This window comes from Choloepus didactylus, chromosome 2 (genome assembly GCF_015220235.1).
Source record: "Choloepus didactylus isolate mChoDid1 chromosome 2, mChoDid1.pri, whole genome shotgun sequence".
Taxonomy (NCBI): domain Eukaryota; kingdom Metazoa; phylum Chordata; class Mammalia; order Pilosa; family Megalonychidae; genus Choloepus; species Choloepus didactylus.
In genome coordinates this window covers 121,367,135-121,381,686 of record NC_051308.1, presented here as the reverse complement: position 1 = coordinate 121,381,686, position 14,552 = coordinate 121,367,135, and the positions used below count along the sequence as shown (strand labels likewise).

The 14,552-nt window shown below is 35.3% G+C and overlaps 2 protein-coding genes across 6 annotated transcripts in view; one reads left to right on the top strand and one right to left on the bottom strand.

Annotated features, from left to right (window-relative positions):
- The window catches only part of WDR3 (WD repeat domain 3), a 30,838-nt gene extending 19,678 nt beyond the window's left edge, over nucleotides 1-11,160 (top strand). For both annotated transcript variants that reach the window (XM_037826260.1, XM_037826261.1), the window contains exons 16-27: nucleotides 156-212; nucleotides 1,023-1,123; nucleotides 1,344-1,455; nucleotides 1,600-1,734; nucleotides 2,019-2,069; nucleotides 2,618-2,683; nucleotides 3,191-3,283; nucleotides 3,754-3,801; nucleotides 4,443-4,486; nucleotides 5,818-5,946; nucleotides 7,511-7,604; nucleotides 7,902-11,160. In XM_037826260.1, coding sequence (XP_037682188.1) covers nucleotides 156-212; nucleotides 1,023-1,123; nucleotides 1,344-1,455; nucleotides 1,600-1,734; nucleotides 2,019-2,069; nucleotides 2,618-2,683; nucleotides 3,191-3,283; nucleotides 3,754-3,801; nucleotides 4,443-4,486; nucleotides 5,818-5,946; nucleotides 7,511-7,604; nucleotides 7,902-8,057 — 1,086 coding nt within the window. In that variant the 3' untranslated portion in view covers nucleotides 8,058-11,160. The remainder of the gene's footprint in view (nucleotides 1-155; nucleotides 213-1,022; nucleotides 1,124-1,343; nucleotides 1,456-1,599; nucleotides 1,735-2,018; nucleotides 2,070-2,617; nucleotides 2,684-3,190; nucleotides 3,284-3,753; nucleotides 3,802-4,442; nucleotides 4,487-5,817; nucleotides 5,947-7,510; nucleotides 7,605-7,901) is intronic.
- The window catches only part of SPAG17 (sperm associated antigen 17), a 281,073-nt gene continuing 269,568 nt past the window's right edge, over nucleotides 3,048-14,552 (bottom strand). For 3 of the 4 annotated variants that reach the window (XM_037826256.1, XM_037826259.1, XM_037826258.1), the window contains 2 exons: nucleotides 12,659-12,803; nucleotides 3,048-3,233 (listed from right to left, as the gene is read on the bottom strand). In XM_037826256.1, coding sequence (XP_037682184.1) covers nucleotides 12,664-12,803 — 140 coding nt within the window. In that variant the 3' untranslated portion in view covers nucleotides 3,048-3,233; nucleotides 12,659-12,663. Of the gene's footprint in view, nucleotides 3,234-10,905; nucleotides 11,121-12,658; nucleotides 12,804-14,552 lie in introns of those variants that run through there. The other variant, XM_037826257.1, reaches the window with a different exon arrangement.

Below are 14,552 nucleotides of genomic sequence, written 5' to 3'. Positions count from 1 at the left end.
CCTTCTGTGTTTGTTTTCTTTGAAAATGTAGGTGTAAAGCAATCCAGAAAAGTGTTCAGTATTGTATTTTAAAGTTACATTTTAGACTCACATGTAATAAATTATGCCTGTATCGTATATATATGTGAATTATTTATACTTTTTTTTTTGTTTAGTTTTTTCTTTCACTGTATGGACACAAACTACCTGTTCTGTGCATGGACATATCTTATGTAAGTAGAGTTTAAATAGTGTCTCGGTAATAGTAGGTTATCTTTTCTAAAGCAGATACTCTCTGGCTTGGTATCTTCATTTAGAATATTTATTTTTATTGTTCTATTACATATCTAACTTCAATCAGTCATGAAGTAACATAATCATATCCTTAAATATATATATATAGATAGATAGATAGATATACACACACACTACTTTAATGTTTTCAGAATACTTTCCATAAGTACTGTCTCAACTAATCTTCATAAGTAATTCCTTTTTGTGACTTCTCCAAACAGTACTTTGGTGTCTAAAATACTGTAATTGGTAAAGCAGTCTGAAGTGAAAGACTTTTCAAGGGTCGTTCCCCTCTTTTCTGAAGGATAACATTGGTGAACAGAATGGGACTTAGCTTTATATTTAGATAGTCACGGTATTCTTCACTATGAATACTTTCAGTCTCCTGACCGAAGCCTGATTTTTGTAAGGTGTCTAGTTATGATTAGGAGTGGTGATGTGTATTTAAAAAGTTACTATTCTGTGTGAAAGTAATTGGCCCTATGCTGTAGATGTCTATGATCTGTGGCACAGAGTAAGTTGCAGTGTTAAAAATATTTGTAATTTTTCTGTTATATTGACAACCATTTGAACATGGCATTGAAATAGGAATGATTAAGAGAAATAGTGATAAGAGGCTATGTCATAAACATTTTAGAAGCTAATGATTTTTAAAGGAATAGGTTAAATGTTCAGGTTAGTTTTTCTTTATCTAATTTACAAAGTTCAGACAATCATGTAAAATAATGGTTCACTCCTCTTTCTCATAGGATGGAGCACTAATAGCAACTGGCTCTGCTGATAGGAATGTGAAAATCTGGGGTTTAGACTTTGGGGACTGCCACAAGTCTCTCTTTGCTCATGATGACAGGTAGGTGTAGTCTTTTCAAAGACTTCCCTATAAGTCTCCTGTAAGTATTATTTCCCTTGGGTATCTGTGTCTTTTATTTAGTGTTCTCAGACAGTGATAAGCTAATAGTACTTAAATGTCAGTAGTCAGACACTCTAGAACAGCAAATCCTTTTGTTTCTGTAAGACTCTTTTTACCAGCCTATATTTTGATGACAATTCAAACTTATCTCACTTTCCAGTGTGATGTATCTACAGTTTGTACCGAAGTCTCATCTCTTCTTCACTGCTGGGAAAGACCATAAGATTAAGCAGTGGGATGCAGACAAATTTGTACACATACAAACTCTGGAGGTAATTAATGTCTTGCCTGCTTTGCTTGCCTGGGACTCTAGAATTAGTTTTAAGATTGAGTGTTGATCTCCCACTAATGTAAACAGGTGGTGGCCTATAAATGAAGTATTCTTACTCAAGGTTTTTGTTTTTTATTTTCTCCAGGGGCACCACCAGGAAATATGGTGCTTGGCTGTAAGCCCCAGTGGAGATTATGTTGTGTCATCATCCCATGACAAATCTCTGAGACTTTGGGAGAGAACAAGGGAGCCTCTTATTCTTGAGGAAGAAAGCGAGATGGTAAGAACATTAGGCTTGGTTACAGATATGCTGGTGGGTATCTAACAGACTGTCCTACCTGAAGTTTTCTGTCACACCTCATTCAGCACAAGAACCTCCCTGAGATGTGTTTCCAAGACTAGTGTCACCCATTTCAGAAGCCAGGCAGAGACAAAGATGTCATTAGTGGATTATATTTTGAAAGAAGCCCCTTCTTGCTGCCTTGTTTTTCACTTCACATAAGAGATCATGTTTTTTGTTTTTTTTTTCTTTCTCATATTAACTTGTTATCTGTCTCTTGGCAGCAAAGAGAAGCAGAATATGAGGAGAGTGTGGCCAAAGAAGACCAACCAGCAGTGAGTAAATCTTTTGGGACCCTGAGAGTCTACCTTATTAATTATCTTGACATTTATTATAATTTAAAGATTTCTAATGGAGGTAGAATTAGGGCTGGATGCCAGAGTTAACCACGAGTTGAAATGGGAAAGAATCTTTTTATTCAACTCCATATCCTAATCTTATGGGACAAGTAACATTCAGTGTTGGATAATTGTCACTTGGGCTTTTTTTTTTTTTTTTTTTTTTTTTAAGGAGATCTCAGGGAGTTATTAATCCACCATAGAATTAAAAACAGAATTTGAGAAACTGGGCTTTCTCTTTAAATATTTTTGGGCACAGGAAATTCTTACTATAATGCATATGAAATGCTTAGCATAGTGTCTATAAGTAGCATGGTTAAGGGCTTGGAAGAGTAGCATAGTAAGTGCTCAATTAATGTTAGCTGATAGTACTGTTATCATTATTGTAAAAATATTTCCTTTTCTTTTATGGATGTAAGACTAATTAAATCTGCTCTTTTACTCTTGTCAATGATCATGTTCAAAGCTCTCTGTGTTTCTGCCAGGTTCCAGGGGAGACTCAAGGCGACAGTTACTTTACTGGAAAGAAAACCATTGAAACAGTCAAAGCAGTAAGTTGATAGGGAATGTGTTCTCTCACTTTCTAATAATATCCCAACTTTTTAGTAAAAGTCTTATCCCTTTTCCACCAAATAGTCCTATTGTGAAAATACACTAATGAAATTTAAAGATGGAGAGCATAATCTCTGTGTTCCTCCTTTCTAGCCAAGCAAAGAATAGTCCTGAATCTGTTTTATTTAGTGCATGGTTTTCAGAAGGGAAAGCTTGAGCTCCTCCTGAAAGCGGTACTTTTCAGGTGTTCTTGGGAGCTACCCTACTCAGTGTGTTACCTAAGTCCATGACACTTAGTCACCTCCCCATATATTTGGGGAAAAAGAAAAAAAAAGGAAAGAAAACCAAAGATGACTTTAAATGTTGTTTGGCACTCTGTTGGGCATATCTTTATTAAACTGATTTGAGCTATTACTTCTGTTAATTTCTAGGCAGGCCTTCCAATTTCAGTATCCCAGGATGATGGAGTGTATTGTGCTGATTTCTGTCCTTTGTCATCTTCCTAGGCAGAAAGAATCATGGAGGCTATTGAGCTATACCGAGAAGAAACTGCAAAAATGAAAGAACACAAAGCCATTTGTAAAGCTGCAGGGAAAGAGGTAAAATAGTCTATTAAGTTAAACTCTGAGAAACATTTCTAAATAGAGACAGTTACTGAGAAAGAAACCATTGTTTCAGGAGTTATTAACTCAGATCAGTAAAGGAGATAGATATAATAGAATCTCTTCTAATTCAGGTCTTAGAAGAAGTTGAGGGAACTGTGGGAGGAAGGAAGTTTGGTTTTAATGAAAAGGGAAGGATAGGAGATTATAGATTGAAGTGATTATTATATTTAGTAGAAACTTATGTTCCTTTGATGGTCAGGTTTTGGGGGGGCAAGGTGACCATTTCAGATTTCTAGATCTAGTGTATGGTCCAAACATTAAAGCTAAAAGGCATGATAATTCTTGTACTCTCAGTTTTTAGAACATCTCTTTTAAAAATTGTAAAATACTGTTAATTCTATAGCATGTAATAAGCACTATCAAAAGTCTTGTGTTTAATTATTTACTTAATCACTTCTTCATAGGTTCCTCTTCCCATCAACCCCATTCTCATGGCTTATGGCAATATCTCTGTGAGTAGACAGTCTTAACAGTTTCCCCTTATTTATCCACTGGTCATTTTCAGAGACAAGAGAGAAAGTGAAGAAGAGGCATTGTGATTTGGGGGGGGGGGGGGGTGGCTGTATTGGGAAATACTTAAGCTTTAAAAATCTCTCTTGATTGGTGGTATCATCTAGAATATTTTATATTTCAAAAGGACCACTTTGGCTTAACTTCCAAGTCTGTTTTCTGGTACTTATTTATGCTTAGTAGCCAAAGGACTCTGAAGATTCTATTTATCCAAGTGAACTTTGACATCTTTGCAGGATAAGTTGACATAAATCAGTCAGATAAATGAGACAGAAAATAAGTAACAGGAGAATATATTTTCACCTAGCAATCTAATTTCTTAGCATTTTAGTTGTACATCTCATTCACCGTCACAGTAATCATGTTAGTTAATGTATCTTCATTTTATACGTAAGGAAGCTGGACTGATATATTAAGGTAACATAGCTGGTAAGTTGCAGAGTTGTGAACCCAGATCCAGGTAACCCAAAGAACACTGCTTCTCAAGTAAGAGAGGAGTCCCTGCTTTTAGGGTGTGCAAATTTGAGAGCTTCTGTAGAAACAAATCAAGAATATCACTAATGGTGTTATCGTTCCTTTATAGCCTTCAGCTTATGTATTAGAGATTTTTAAAGGAATCAAGTCAAGGTGAGTCCTGGTGCAAAATTATTAGAATTTGTTAGCTAACATATTTGAGCATGTTTTATAATTGATAGTTATCTATGTATGTACAGAGTTGGAATCATGCTGTATACAGTTTTAGATCCTCCTCTTTTTCGCTTAATATTTCCTGAGCATTTAATTGTCAAAATTAATGTTCTTCAAAAACACATCATTGAATTGATTAAAAAAATTGTATGAATTATTATTTTGTGTTGCATTTGTTTCTCAATTTTGGCTATTATCAGTAATGCTTCAGTGATACCCTTAACATAAATCTTTGTTATCACTATTGATTATTTTTAAGAGTTCAATAACTGAACAAGTATGGAACTTTTTAAAGGTTTAATATTGCCACTTATATGGATTTTTTTCCCAAAATTTTAAAAATTGTTTGCCTGTTTGAGAGGCAAAAGGTATTATTATTTTCATTTCTTTTGATATGAGTGACACTAAAGTGTTTATCATTTATACTGGCCATTTGTATTTTTTTATGTGAATATTTAGTTACTATCTTTATGTTCTTTAGTAGTTTCTCATACTGTTTTTAAGAATTCTTTATTTCCTTTGTCAGATATTTTTGGGAATAATTCTCTTGTTTGTGATTTACCTTTTTATTTTATTTATGAGTTTGACCTATTGAAGGTTATTTTTCATAACAAATCATAGTATCTAAATAAATTTTTAACAAGAAATAAACAGGCCCTATCTTAGGAAAATTACAAAACTTGAGAACAACAAAAGAAAATTAAGATTAATGGTGATAATGTGTTTACTTTAATTTATAGATTTGTGATCCCAGTTGAAACCCTATTGAGATTTCTGATAGGAATTGATGAAATGATACTGGAGTTAGTTCCAGAAAAGTAAACCGAATCAGAATAATAAGAGAGAGTTATTCTCCTATGTAAAAAGCTATGAAGTTGGCAATAATTAGAACAGTGCAGTATTGGTGTCAGAATCAATAGGCAAATCATCAGAACAGACATGAAAGCCTTGAAACATACTGTATTATATATAAGGATTCAATATATGGTAAAAGAAGTGAAAAGACTTGAGAGAAATTGGTTGTTTAGAGAAAAGAAAAGTTAGATTCTCCCACCATACCTTGGACCAAAATTCATTCCTGCATTCCTGATGGATTAAAAAAATTAAATGTAACAGAAAACAAAACAGGAAAAAGAAAGAAATCTAGAATATAGACAAGTATTTATCTCTGAATGTGCAAGATCTCTTCAAGTAGAAAAACAGAAAAACAATAGTAAAGGAAAAGTAAGTTAAATGTGGCATTTTTAATGTTTATTTTTTTCTTCCCTCAGTGAACTGGAAGAATCTCTTCTTGTGCTTCCCTTCTCTTATGTCCCAGACATTCTTAAGCTCTTCAGTGAATTCATCCAGCTGGGCTCTGATGTTGAACTTCTGTGTAGGTGCCTCTTCTTTCTCCTCAGGTAATATCCTTTTCCAAAGAACACCGTGTCTGCTCAGCATAACTACTCCATTAGTACCTTAACTAAAGCTACAAAAGCATTGGAATCGAGAAATCTTATGTTTCATTTTCAGAGACTTTCACAGAATTTCCATGCTGCCTGACTTAAATTATTTATCTTTGGCAATCAGTCTTGCCCTTAAAACAAGGATAGTGATGACCCACCTCTTTGATTAATACAAGGTAATACATTAATTAGGTATGCTTACTCAATCATAGAGCTCCAGGTTGCAGCCTGACACACTACCTCTGGTTCTAGTCGGTTTGTTGAAAGCCAGTTACTGAATGGCCAATATGCCTAATTTTTTGTTTCTTTTAAACTATTTAGTTAAAGCTAAACAGTTTTTGTTTTGCCTTCATAACAGTATTATAAAGCATACCAATTTAATTCTCCATGTTTCTACAGGTATAAATGAAAAATATGTGATTTATAGAGGGAAACTTGGAACATGAAGAGAATATGTCATGAGATTATATTCTTAAGTATGAAAAATTCTTGTAATATGTAGTTGAGAAAAATATATTTACAAAGGCTTAAATTACTAATTTATATTCATCTCATTTCCCACTTTCTGCCCTCAATCTCAAGCTGCTGTATCAGGAAACAGGATTAGAGACAAATTGAATGTTCCTTAAAATGCTGTTATGAAGACAAAGTAAAAACTGGTCAGCCAATACCAAATAGTGAAAAGAAACTGGTATATTTAGTGATTTGGTATTCAAAGAATTAACTGAATTGATATTTAGTGAATTGACATGTTTTCATGATTCTTAACCCTCTACTACTTGTATTCTACTAGGATACTAGCAAAAGAAGAACAATGGCATGTTTATATTATTCTGTTGCCATATTTATTAAGTTGTAAGGACATATGTTTATACTCAACAATATTTCCATAATTTCTAGATGTTATGGTACATGTGCTGTTGAGTAGGGACCTCTGTGGTGTTTAAAATAGGGTTCTAAAACAAATAGCTAGGATACTTCTAGTGTATCAGAAGACTGTAGGTGGTTATTACCTGACACGTAGATATGGCAGGTCAAAATTGAGTGTGAACATGGAGATTAAAGGTGTATGAATTCATCAAGTGCATCTTGGTACTCTAGGTCAGAATTTGGCTCTTTGATGAATGACTCTCTCTTTTTGCAATGGCGTCATTAGAAATATCAATATATTTTTGTTGAGTTGGCATTTCTCAGAAGGCTCATTCTTTCTTGGTTTTCCTTAAAATATCACTGTCAAAATCCAGAGTCAGCTTTGAAAATGAGTTGAAAGATTTAGGAGAGTACTGAGTTTTAGGATAGTATTTAAAATTGAGATCTAAACTAAATAGTAGCAAAGAGATGTCTTTAGGTTGTTTTTTGTTGTTATTGTTGTTTTTGTTTTTACTAGAAGCATTTCTACACCTGATAGGGTGAAACAAATCTTGTTTCATTTTGATATTGTATATAATGATATCCTTGCTGTTTCTAGAAGGACCAGGACCCCTCTTTGCAACAAAGATCTTTTTTTATTTTTCTGAAGGATTCACTTTGGGCAGATCACTAGCAACCAAATGCTTGTGCCAGTGATAGAAGAATTAAAGGAAACAACTATTTCAAAAGTCAGCCAAGTCCGGGTAAGTGTCTTTGTAGAGGTGTAGTAATGAGGGGGAAGTCCTAGTGTATATATGACTTATTAGAAGTAGCACAGAGTGTTGTGTTTTTGGCAATATTGTGTATTGCCTTTGGCAAATATACATATATTTGAATTAAAGCTTTCATTGGACCTGGTAGGAATAGGGAAAAAAAAAAAAGGAAAAGACTTTAGGAAGGATGAGGAGTAACACCTGAAGGCTCAGTTCCCCTGTCTCAAGACTTGCTGCTGTATTGAACTGAGGTGGGAGAAAGTTTATTTTTTTTTTATTCCTCTCCAGGATGTTATCGGCTTCAACATGGCGGGTCTTGATTATCTCAAGAGGGAATGTGAGGCAAAAAGTGAAATTATGTTTTTTGCTGATGCCACAAGCCACTTAGAAGAGAAGAAGAGGAAGAGGAAAAAGAGGGAGAAGCTGATTTTAACATTGACTTAGAACTGGAATGTGGTATCTTTTTTTCCTTAAAAGGACTTCTAAACTGAGCAGCAGTGGAGTTGACATCATCTTAAAAATATCAGATGAAAAAGGACTGTGTTGCAGAAGATCTCACAGTGGTTCCCAGCTTTGCCTGAGGGAATTCCAAAAAGGATTGTGGGTTCCATTTCTTGGGCTCAAGGGCATAATTAGTTTAAAAATTTTTGTGTGCTCTCAAAGGTTAAGCCTGGAGAAGTTGTTCCCTTATATTTCTAGCAGGGAACAAAGAATTTTTTAAATTGTGTTTGTTTCACTAGAGTTAAAATTAACATTCCAAAATTTTTTATATTTCTTTGAAGGCAGATAATTTGTTGTTGATTTGGTACCTCTTTGCATTGGGTTTTACTTCCTATTGAGATAATCAAGTGCATAATTGATTGCCCTCAGTCCATATATGCAGATTCATGGACTTTTAGATATAAAAGGGACCAAAAATTTATCTGGAACATCCTCCTTAAACTTAACCTTTTGCAGGTTGTTTTATATCTATATATAAAAATATCCTAATTGCTAACGCTTTTACTTCTTTGAATGAAATAGTTGTTTCTAATTAAAGAGTGAACAGTACAGCTGAGATGCCTTGCTTGGCTCTTGGGTAATACAGTGTGTATATAAATATCTATGTGCTTGGAAATTGATGAGGTGAGAATGGACTGGGGAAAGAAATTGACACATACACCTCTGAGCCTGGGTTTTTCTTTGTGGGAAGTTTTAAAATTACTAATTTAATCTCTTATCACAGATTTATTCAGGTTTTTTATATCTTCTTGAGTCAATTTCAGTGGTTCATATCTTTATATACATTTGTCTGTTTTATCTAAGTTACTGCAGTGTAGGTACTGCCATTTTCTTCGCAGGCTCAGAGTTGCAGTTCTTGTTGCTAGCTCTCTGTGTCCCAAACCATGAGTCTGTTCATGGTCCTAAGCATAACACAGTCACTGCAGTGAGATTAGGAATCTTGGTGGTGTTATTTCTTGGGCAGAATAAGAGAAAGACAGACTTTTGGCATAGAGTTGGTGAAGGCTTAACTATGAAAAGGCAAGAAAATACATAGTATGATGCATTTTAGTTGCTTTCTGAGAAATCAGCCTTTTCTTTTGGTGTCCCTGCCACTAGGGAGAGGAGTTAGTTAATTCTCAAAAAGTTTATCCAATATTGATGAGAACAGAGGCTGAATCTAATCCTATTTGTGCTTCTTGGCGTTGTCTATCAGAACATAAAGAAATTGCGTTTTCCTTTAATATTTTTGATGGTTTCCAGACCAAAACAAGTTCCATAAGGGCACACTAAATGTATATATCATCATTAATTGCTCTTACCTTTTAACAGCACTGGTTTCCAGTAGCTTTGCCACCATTTAAAACTTATTAGACTGACAGTACTAGGGGATTTAAAGGTGTTTTCTGTCTGACGAATACTACAATAATCAAAACAAAGGAGCTTTGACAAAAAAGGAACTTTTGACAGGTGAAGTGATGTGTACGGTAAAAAACTGAGCTACATCTTTTGGGCAGAATACTTGAAACTCCTTTATTTCTGAAGTTTGAGGTCAACAGGTGAGTACAAAAGTGAATTTTAAGCTCTAAGTCGTCATTTATTGGTTTACCCATTGACTATGTACAGTCCTTAATACAGAAACCATTTAATGAATATCTCGTCAAATAAAGCAACAACTCATCTATAGAAGCCTGTAATCAATAAAGAAAAGCCTCATGAATGCTTTATTAGGAATATAACATCTAAGCTTATTAAATATATATCCACTTAAAGAAGATAAGCTTAACAGTTTTGAAATTCCCTAGCTGGAAGTTAGGTGCTTGGTGTATTTGGTATAAATGATTTCTCAGTGGCAAGTATCATAAATCCTATCTCATCTCATAGGGAAATCCAGCAAATCTCCAACAAAGAATCTAGGACAGTGCCCAAGAAAACAGTGGTTTCTGTCTCTGGGCACAGGACTGCATCTAGAACTCCACTCACCTATCAGCTGTTAATAATGAGCTTGCCCAGCAGAGCCTGTCCAGACCTCCTATAGGAAGGAGAGGAAGAACATGGGCAGGAGCTTAGGAAGAAGTCACCTGGGTTAATACACCATTCACAATTTGCCCCCTTTCCTCACAATTTAAGATCTTGAGTTGAAATGATACTTAGGTTCTTGAGATTAAGACCACCTTGTACTCCCAGTCCTTTCACATTGTTTGAAGTTCTGATGTACTTTTAGGACAAAGCACACAGAGATTAACAGTTACTGGGCTCAATCCTTGTGTAGGGTGTAATGCTATTTACCCTGTGTTATAAATTCCCATTGAGTGTGGGTTGGACCTAGTGACTGGCTTCTAATGAAAAGAATACAGCAAAAGTGATGAGATATCACCTCCAGGATTAGGTTATAAAAGACTTGACTTCTATCTTGCTCACACTCTGGCTCTTATTGTTTGCTTATTTGCTCTGATGAAGCAAGCTGCCGTGTTGTATAATGCCCCAAAGAGAGGCACGTATAGCCTGGACTAAGGGTGTTTTCCATGTAATAGCCAGCAAGGCTCTAAGGCCCTCAGTTTATGAAGAACTGAATCCTCCCAACAGCCACATGAATGAGCTTGGAAGCCCCACCCCCAGTTGAGCTAGAGGACCCAACTGAATCATGCCTGGATTACTGTCCCACAGAAATTGAGATCATTAATGTTTGTTCTTTAAGCCACTAAATTTTGGGGTTTGTTACACAGCAAAACTGTAATGCAGCTAATGTAGAGCAAATTACCCAACCTGGTGTTTTAGTTTGCTAGGCTGAAAGCAGTATACCATGAAATGGTTCAGCTTGAACAATGGGAATTTATTTGCTTAGGTTTAGAATCTGGGAAAATGTCCAAAGTAAGTCATCATCAAGGTGACACTTTCTTCCCGAAGACTGGCTGCTGGGAATCCTTGGTTCTTCTGCCATGACAAGGCACATTGCAGCATCTGCTGGTCTTCTCTTTTCTTCCGGGTTTTGTGGATTTCAGCTTCTTGCTTCTGTGGTCTTTTTCTCTATTCATTTCATTTATAAGGGACTCCAGTTAGAGGATTAAGAGCCTTCCTGAATGAGGTGAGTTGGTCTCACCTTAACTGAAGTAGCCTCATCAAAGGGTCCTGCTTACAATAGGTTCACACCCACAGGAATGGATTAGTTTTAAGAATATGACTTTCTGGGGTACATACAGTTCCAAATCACCACTCCTGGCTTTGTTTCAGTTTTCACTATAAAATGGATATAATAATGCCTGCTCACACAGAGTTATAAAGTGCTTAGTACTAGCTCAAGGTAAAGAGAAAATATGTTACTATTAGTGTGAGACGCATGCAAGAAATAAAAATATGGGCTGATTCCAACTCAAATAGAAAAAATGGGTAGGAAAGATACTAAAATGTTATCTGTCATTAGGTCTAGATGACATCACAGAGAATCTTTATAATAAATATTTTAAAAATGAAAGGATAATCACAATGAGCATCTTTTTAGTCAGATTAACTGTGAGAATATGCACAAAGGAAACAACAACACAAGATGTTTCTTTTAGGTAGATATATGAAATTATTTTTGATAGATGGTAACAGAAATGATGAATCTTTATTTTAAAGCTATTTCATAGTTTTCAGAATTGTCCATGTAGAGATGCAGACCTCACCACTTCTCAATTTTGGATAATTTCTGAAAGTTATGGACTAGAAGTAAGATAAACCATGCTCAGTACTTTCCAAAGTAGTTTCAGGGATCCCTGCTGGTCCTCAAGACCCTTTCAGAGGTCTGCAAGGTTAAAGTATTTTCAAAACCATAAGACAGTATTTGCCTTTTTCGCTCATGAGTGTACAGTGATAGGCTACACTATCATAGGCAGTATCACAGATTGAATAAAGAACAGCTGTGAGAATCCAGCCATGTTCTTTTAAGCCAGACATTAAAGAGATTTGTAAAAATGTAAAACAGTGCTGCTCTTCACACTGAATTTCTGTTTTGGGAGTTATTTTTTATTAAAAATGTTATTTGTTATTGTATAGGAAGTTTATTTTTAAATAAATTTTTACTTTTTCTCAGTTTTAAATTTATGGTTAATATTGATAGGTATAATACATATATACAAAAGTTCTTTGGGGCCCTCAATGATTTTTTAAAATGTAAAAGGAGTCCTGAGTTTTAAGTATTTGAGAACTGTTAACTTAAACTATCAAGTCAAAAAGGGCATCCAGGTATTTGTGGTCCTGCTTTTTGAAAGGAAGATCAACTTTTATATGCACAATGTACTTTAGAATCACATTGCTATAGGTTAGATATTTACTTCTGTCATTTAGATTCTCTGAGACTCCATTTCCTTATTTATATTATGGGAAACATCTCTTAGGTGGAGTAAGGATTAAATACGATAATTATATACAAAGGGATAGCCATTACAGTTACTGAAAGCAAATATTTTCATTCAGCCATGCTAAGTGGCTTACTGATACCTGGCTGTAAGAAGAAAGGAACAAACCTGAGGTTTATGGCCTTAAATTTGAATAGTTTGACAGTCAAATTCCCATTTATTACTTACTGAAACTAATGTGGAGAAACTTGACGAGACATGAAGACTCCAAATGCAGAGGAAGAAACTGTAGACGTCCTCTGGACCATGGGATTTTCTTTTCCCTGAGGAAAATCTTTTGGTCTTTTCTCATAATTGCTGCTTGTTAAAACTGGTAAAATACTTGTTAAGGACTCTGATTTTCATGGCTAAATGGTTTATACATACTAACCCAAATAATATTTTAGAATCATAGAATCTATTCTCCAACATCACTAGCTTAATTTTAGGTACTCTTTGGTCTAATACAAATTCCAAATGTTCAGGCTTAGAGGAGGGAGGCTGGATATTGATCTCTTGGAATGCCTCTTTTACCTGTCCCTCACCCCCCCCCCCCCAATTGTATGTTTCTCTGCTGTGACTGGCCTTTCTATAAAAGCCATCACCATAACCGGGCTCCAAAGCACTCCAAATATATATTGTGTGTGTGTTTTAAATGGGAATTAAGATTTTGGGAAATGGGCTATGAACTATTATAGTTGGCATTGGAGGTAGATCTAGTAAAGATCTAGTAAAACTTTCCCCTCTATGTGTGCCTAACAAGTAGTCTCTAATCTATAAACAAGGAAATAGAAAATGTAGTAGCATAAAGGTAAAATGATTTAATTGCTGTGGTTAGCCGCAGGTATTCAGGTACTCTGGATCAGCACCTAATAAATGTATTAAAGAGGGTAAGAGGGTGTGGTTGGTTTCCTTCTAACCTTGCTACTTAAAATAATAAAAATTATATTCTCAGTGAGTTTCTCCTGACCACCCTATGTTAAATTGCCACCCTCACTAACATTCTATTCCTCCTTCCCTACTTTAATTTTTCTCCATTGCACTTATTGCCACCATAGGTCCTATTTTTTCTTATTTTATTTCCTGTTCCCCACCCCACTCCACTGGAATGTAAGCTATATAAAGGCAGGGATTTTTCTCTGTTTTGTTCATTGTTGTATCCCCAGTGTCTAGCACTCTAAAGGCACTCAACTTTGAAAAATTAAATGAACAAATGAATTAAACTCCATTTCTGTTGAAATCAAGGTCATCTGACACACATTCCTTCAATTTTCTCCTTTACCTCAGAATGTCTGGATCCTCACCCATCTTCCCCTTCTCCCTTGCCAAGACTAATCCTTAAGCTCTGTTCTTGATTGTTCCCTTGCCCTTTTATGCATATTGCTATTTCAATTATTTTATTCATATTTCTAATGTCTCTCACATCCATTCTCTTCAGTCTACCAAAATACTTGTCTACAATAAACTGAAAATCCTTCCTTTTACTGTTGCTTTCTTGAAGTACCATATTCTCTTGCCCTTTCCTTTAATAACAAGTTTTCTTTGAAAGAGTATCCATAGTTGATGTTTCTAGTTTCTTAATACCCAGTCATTCTTTATCTTTTCGAATCTAGTTTTTGTCCCAACCAAATCTAACGGGGTCTTATTTGAATCTGAATTCTCCTTGACTTCCCTGTAGCATCTATCAACTGTGTCCATCCTTTCCTTGAAGTTCTCTCCAAGGCTTCTGAGATGCTTCATGGATTTTAACTGCTTGTTCTATCTCCACTGGCTCCTTATTCCTACTGCTCCCAGACTCCAATTTCTGTTCCTTTCCCATCCCTTGAACCATCACCTCCATGTAGAAAGGCTTAAAATTAATATATCTCCAGCTCTGATTTCTCAGTTACGTATCCTGATACATCACCTGAGTTCAAAGCCTTGGAATTTAACTCTCCACTAAATTACTTCCGTCAATGGGTTCCACTTCAGGTTTTGCAGTTTTTTCCCCAAAATGCTTTTCGTCCATGTCCTTTCATAGCTACCTGTTGCCAACATATGGTTCTTTTTGTCCCTACACTTGGCCTATTGAAGTAGCCTTCTA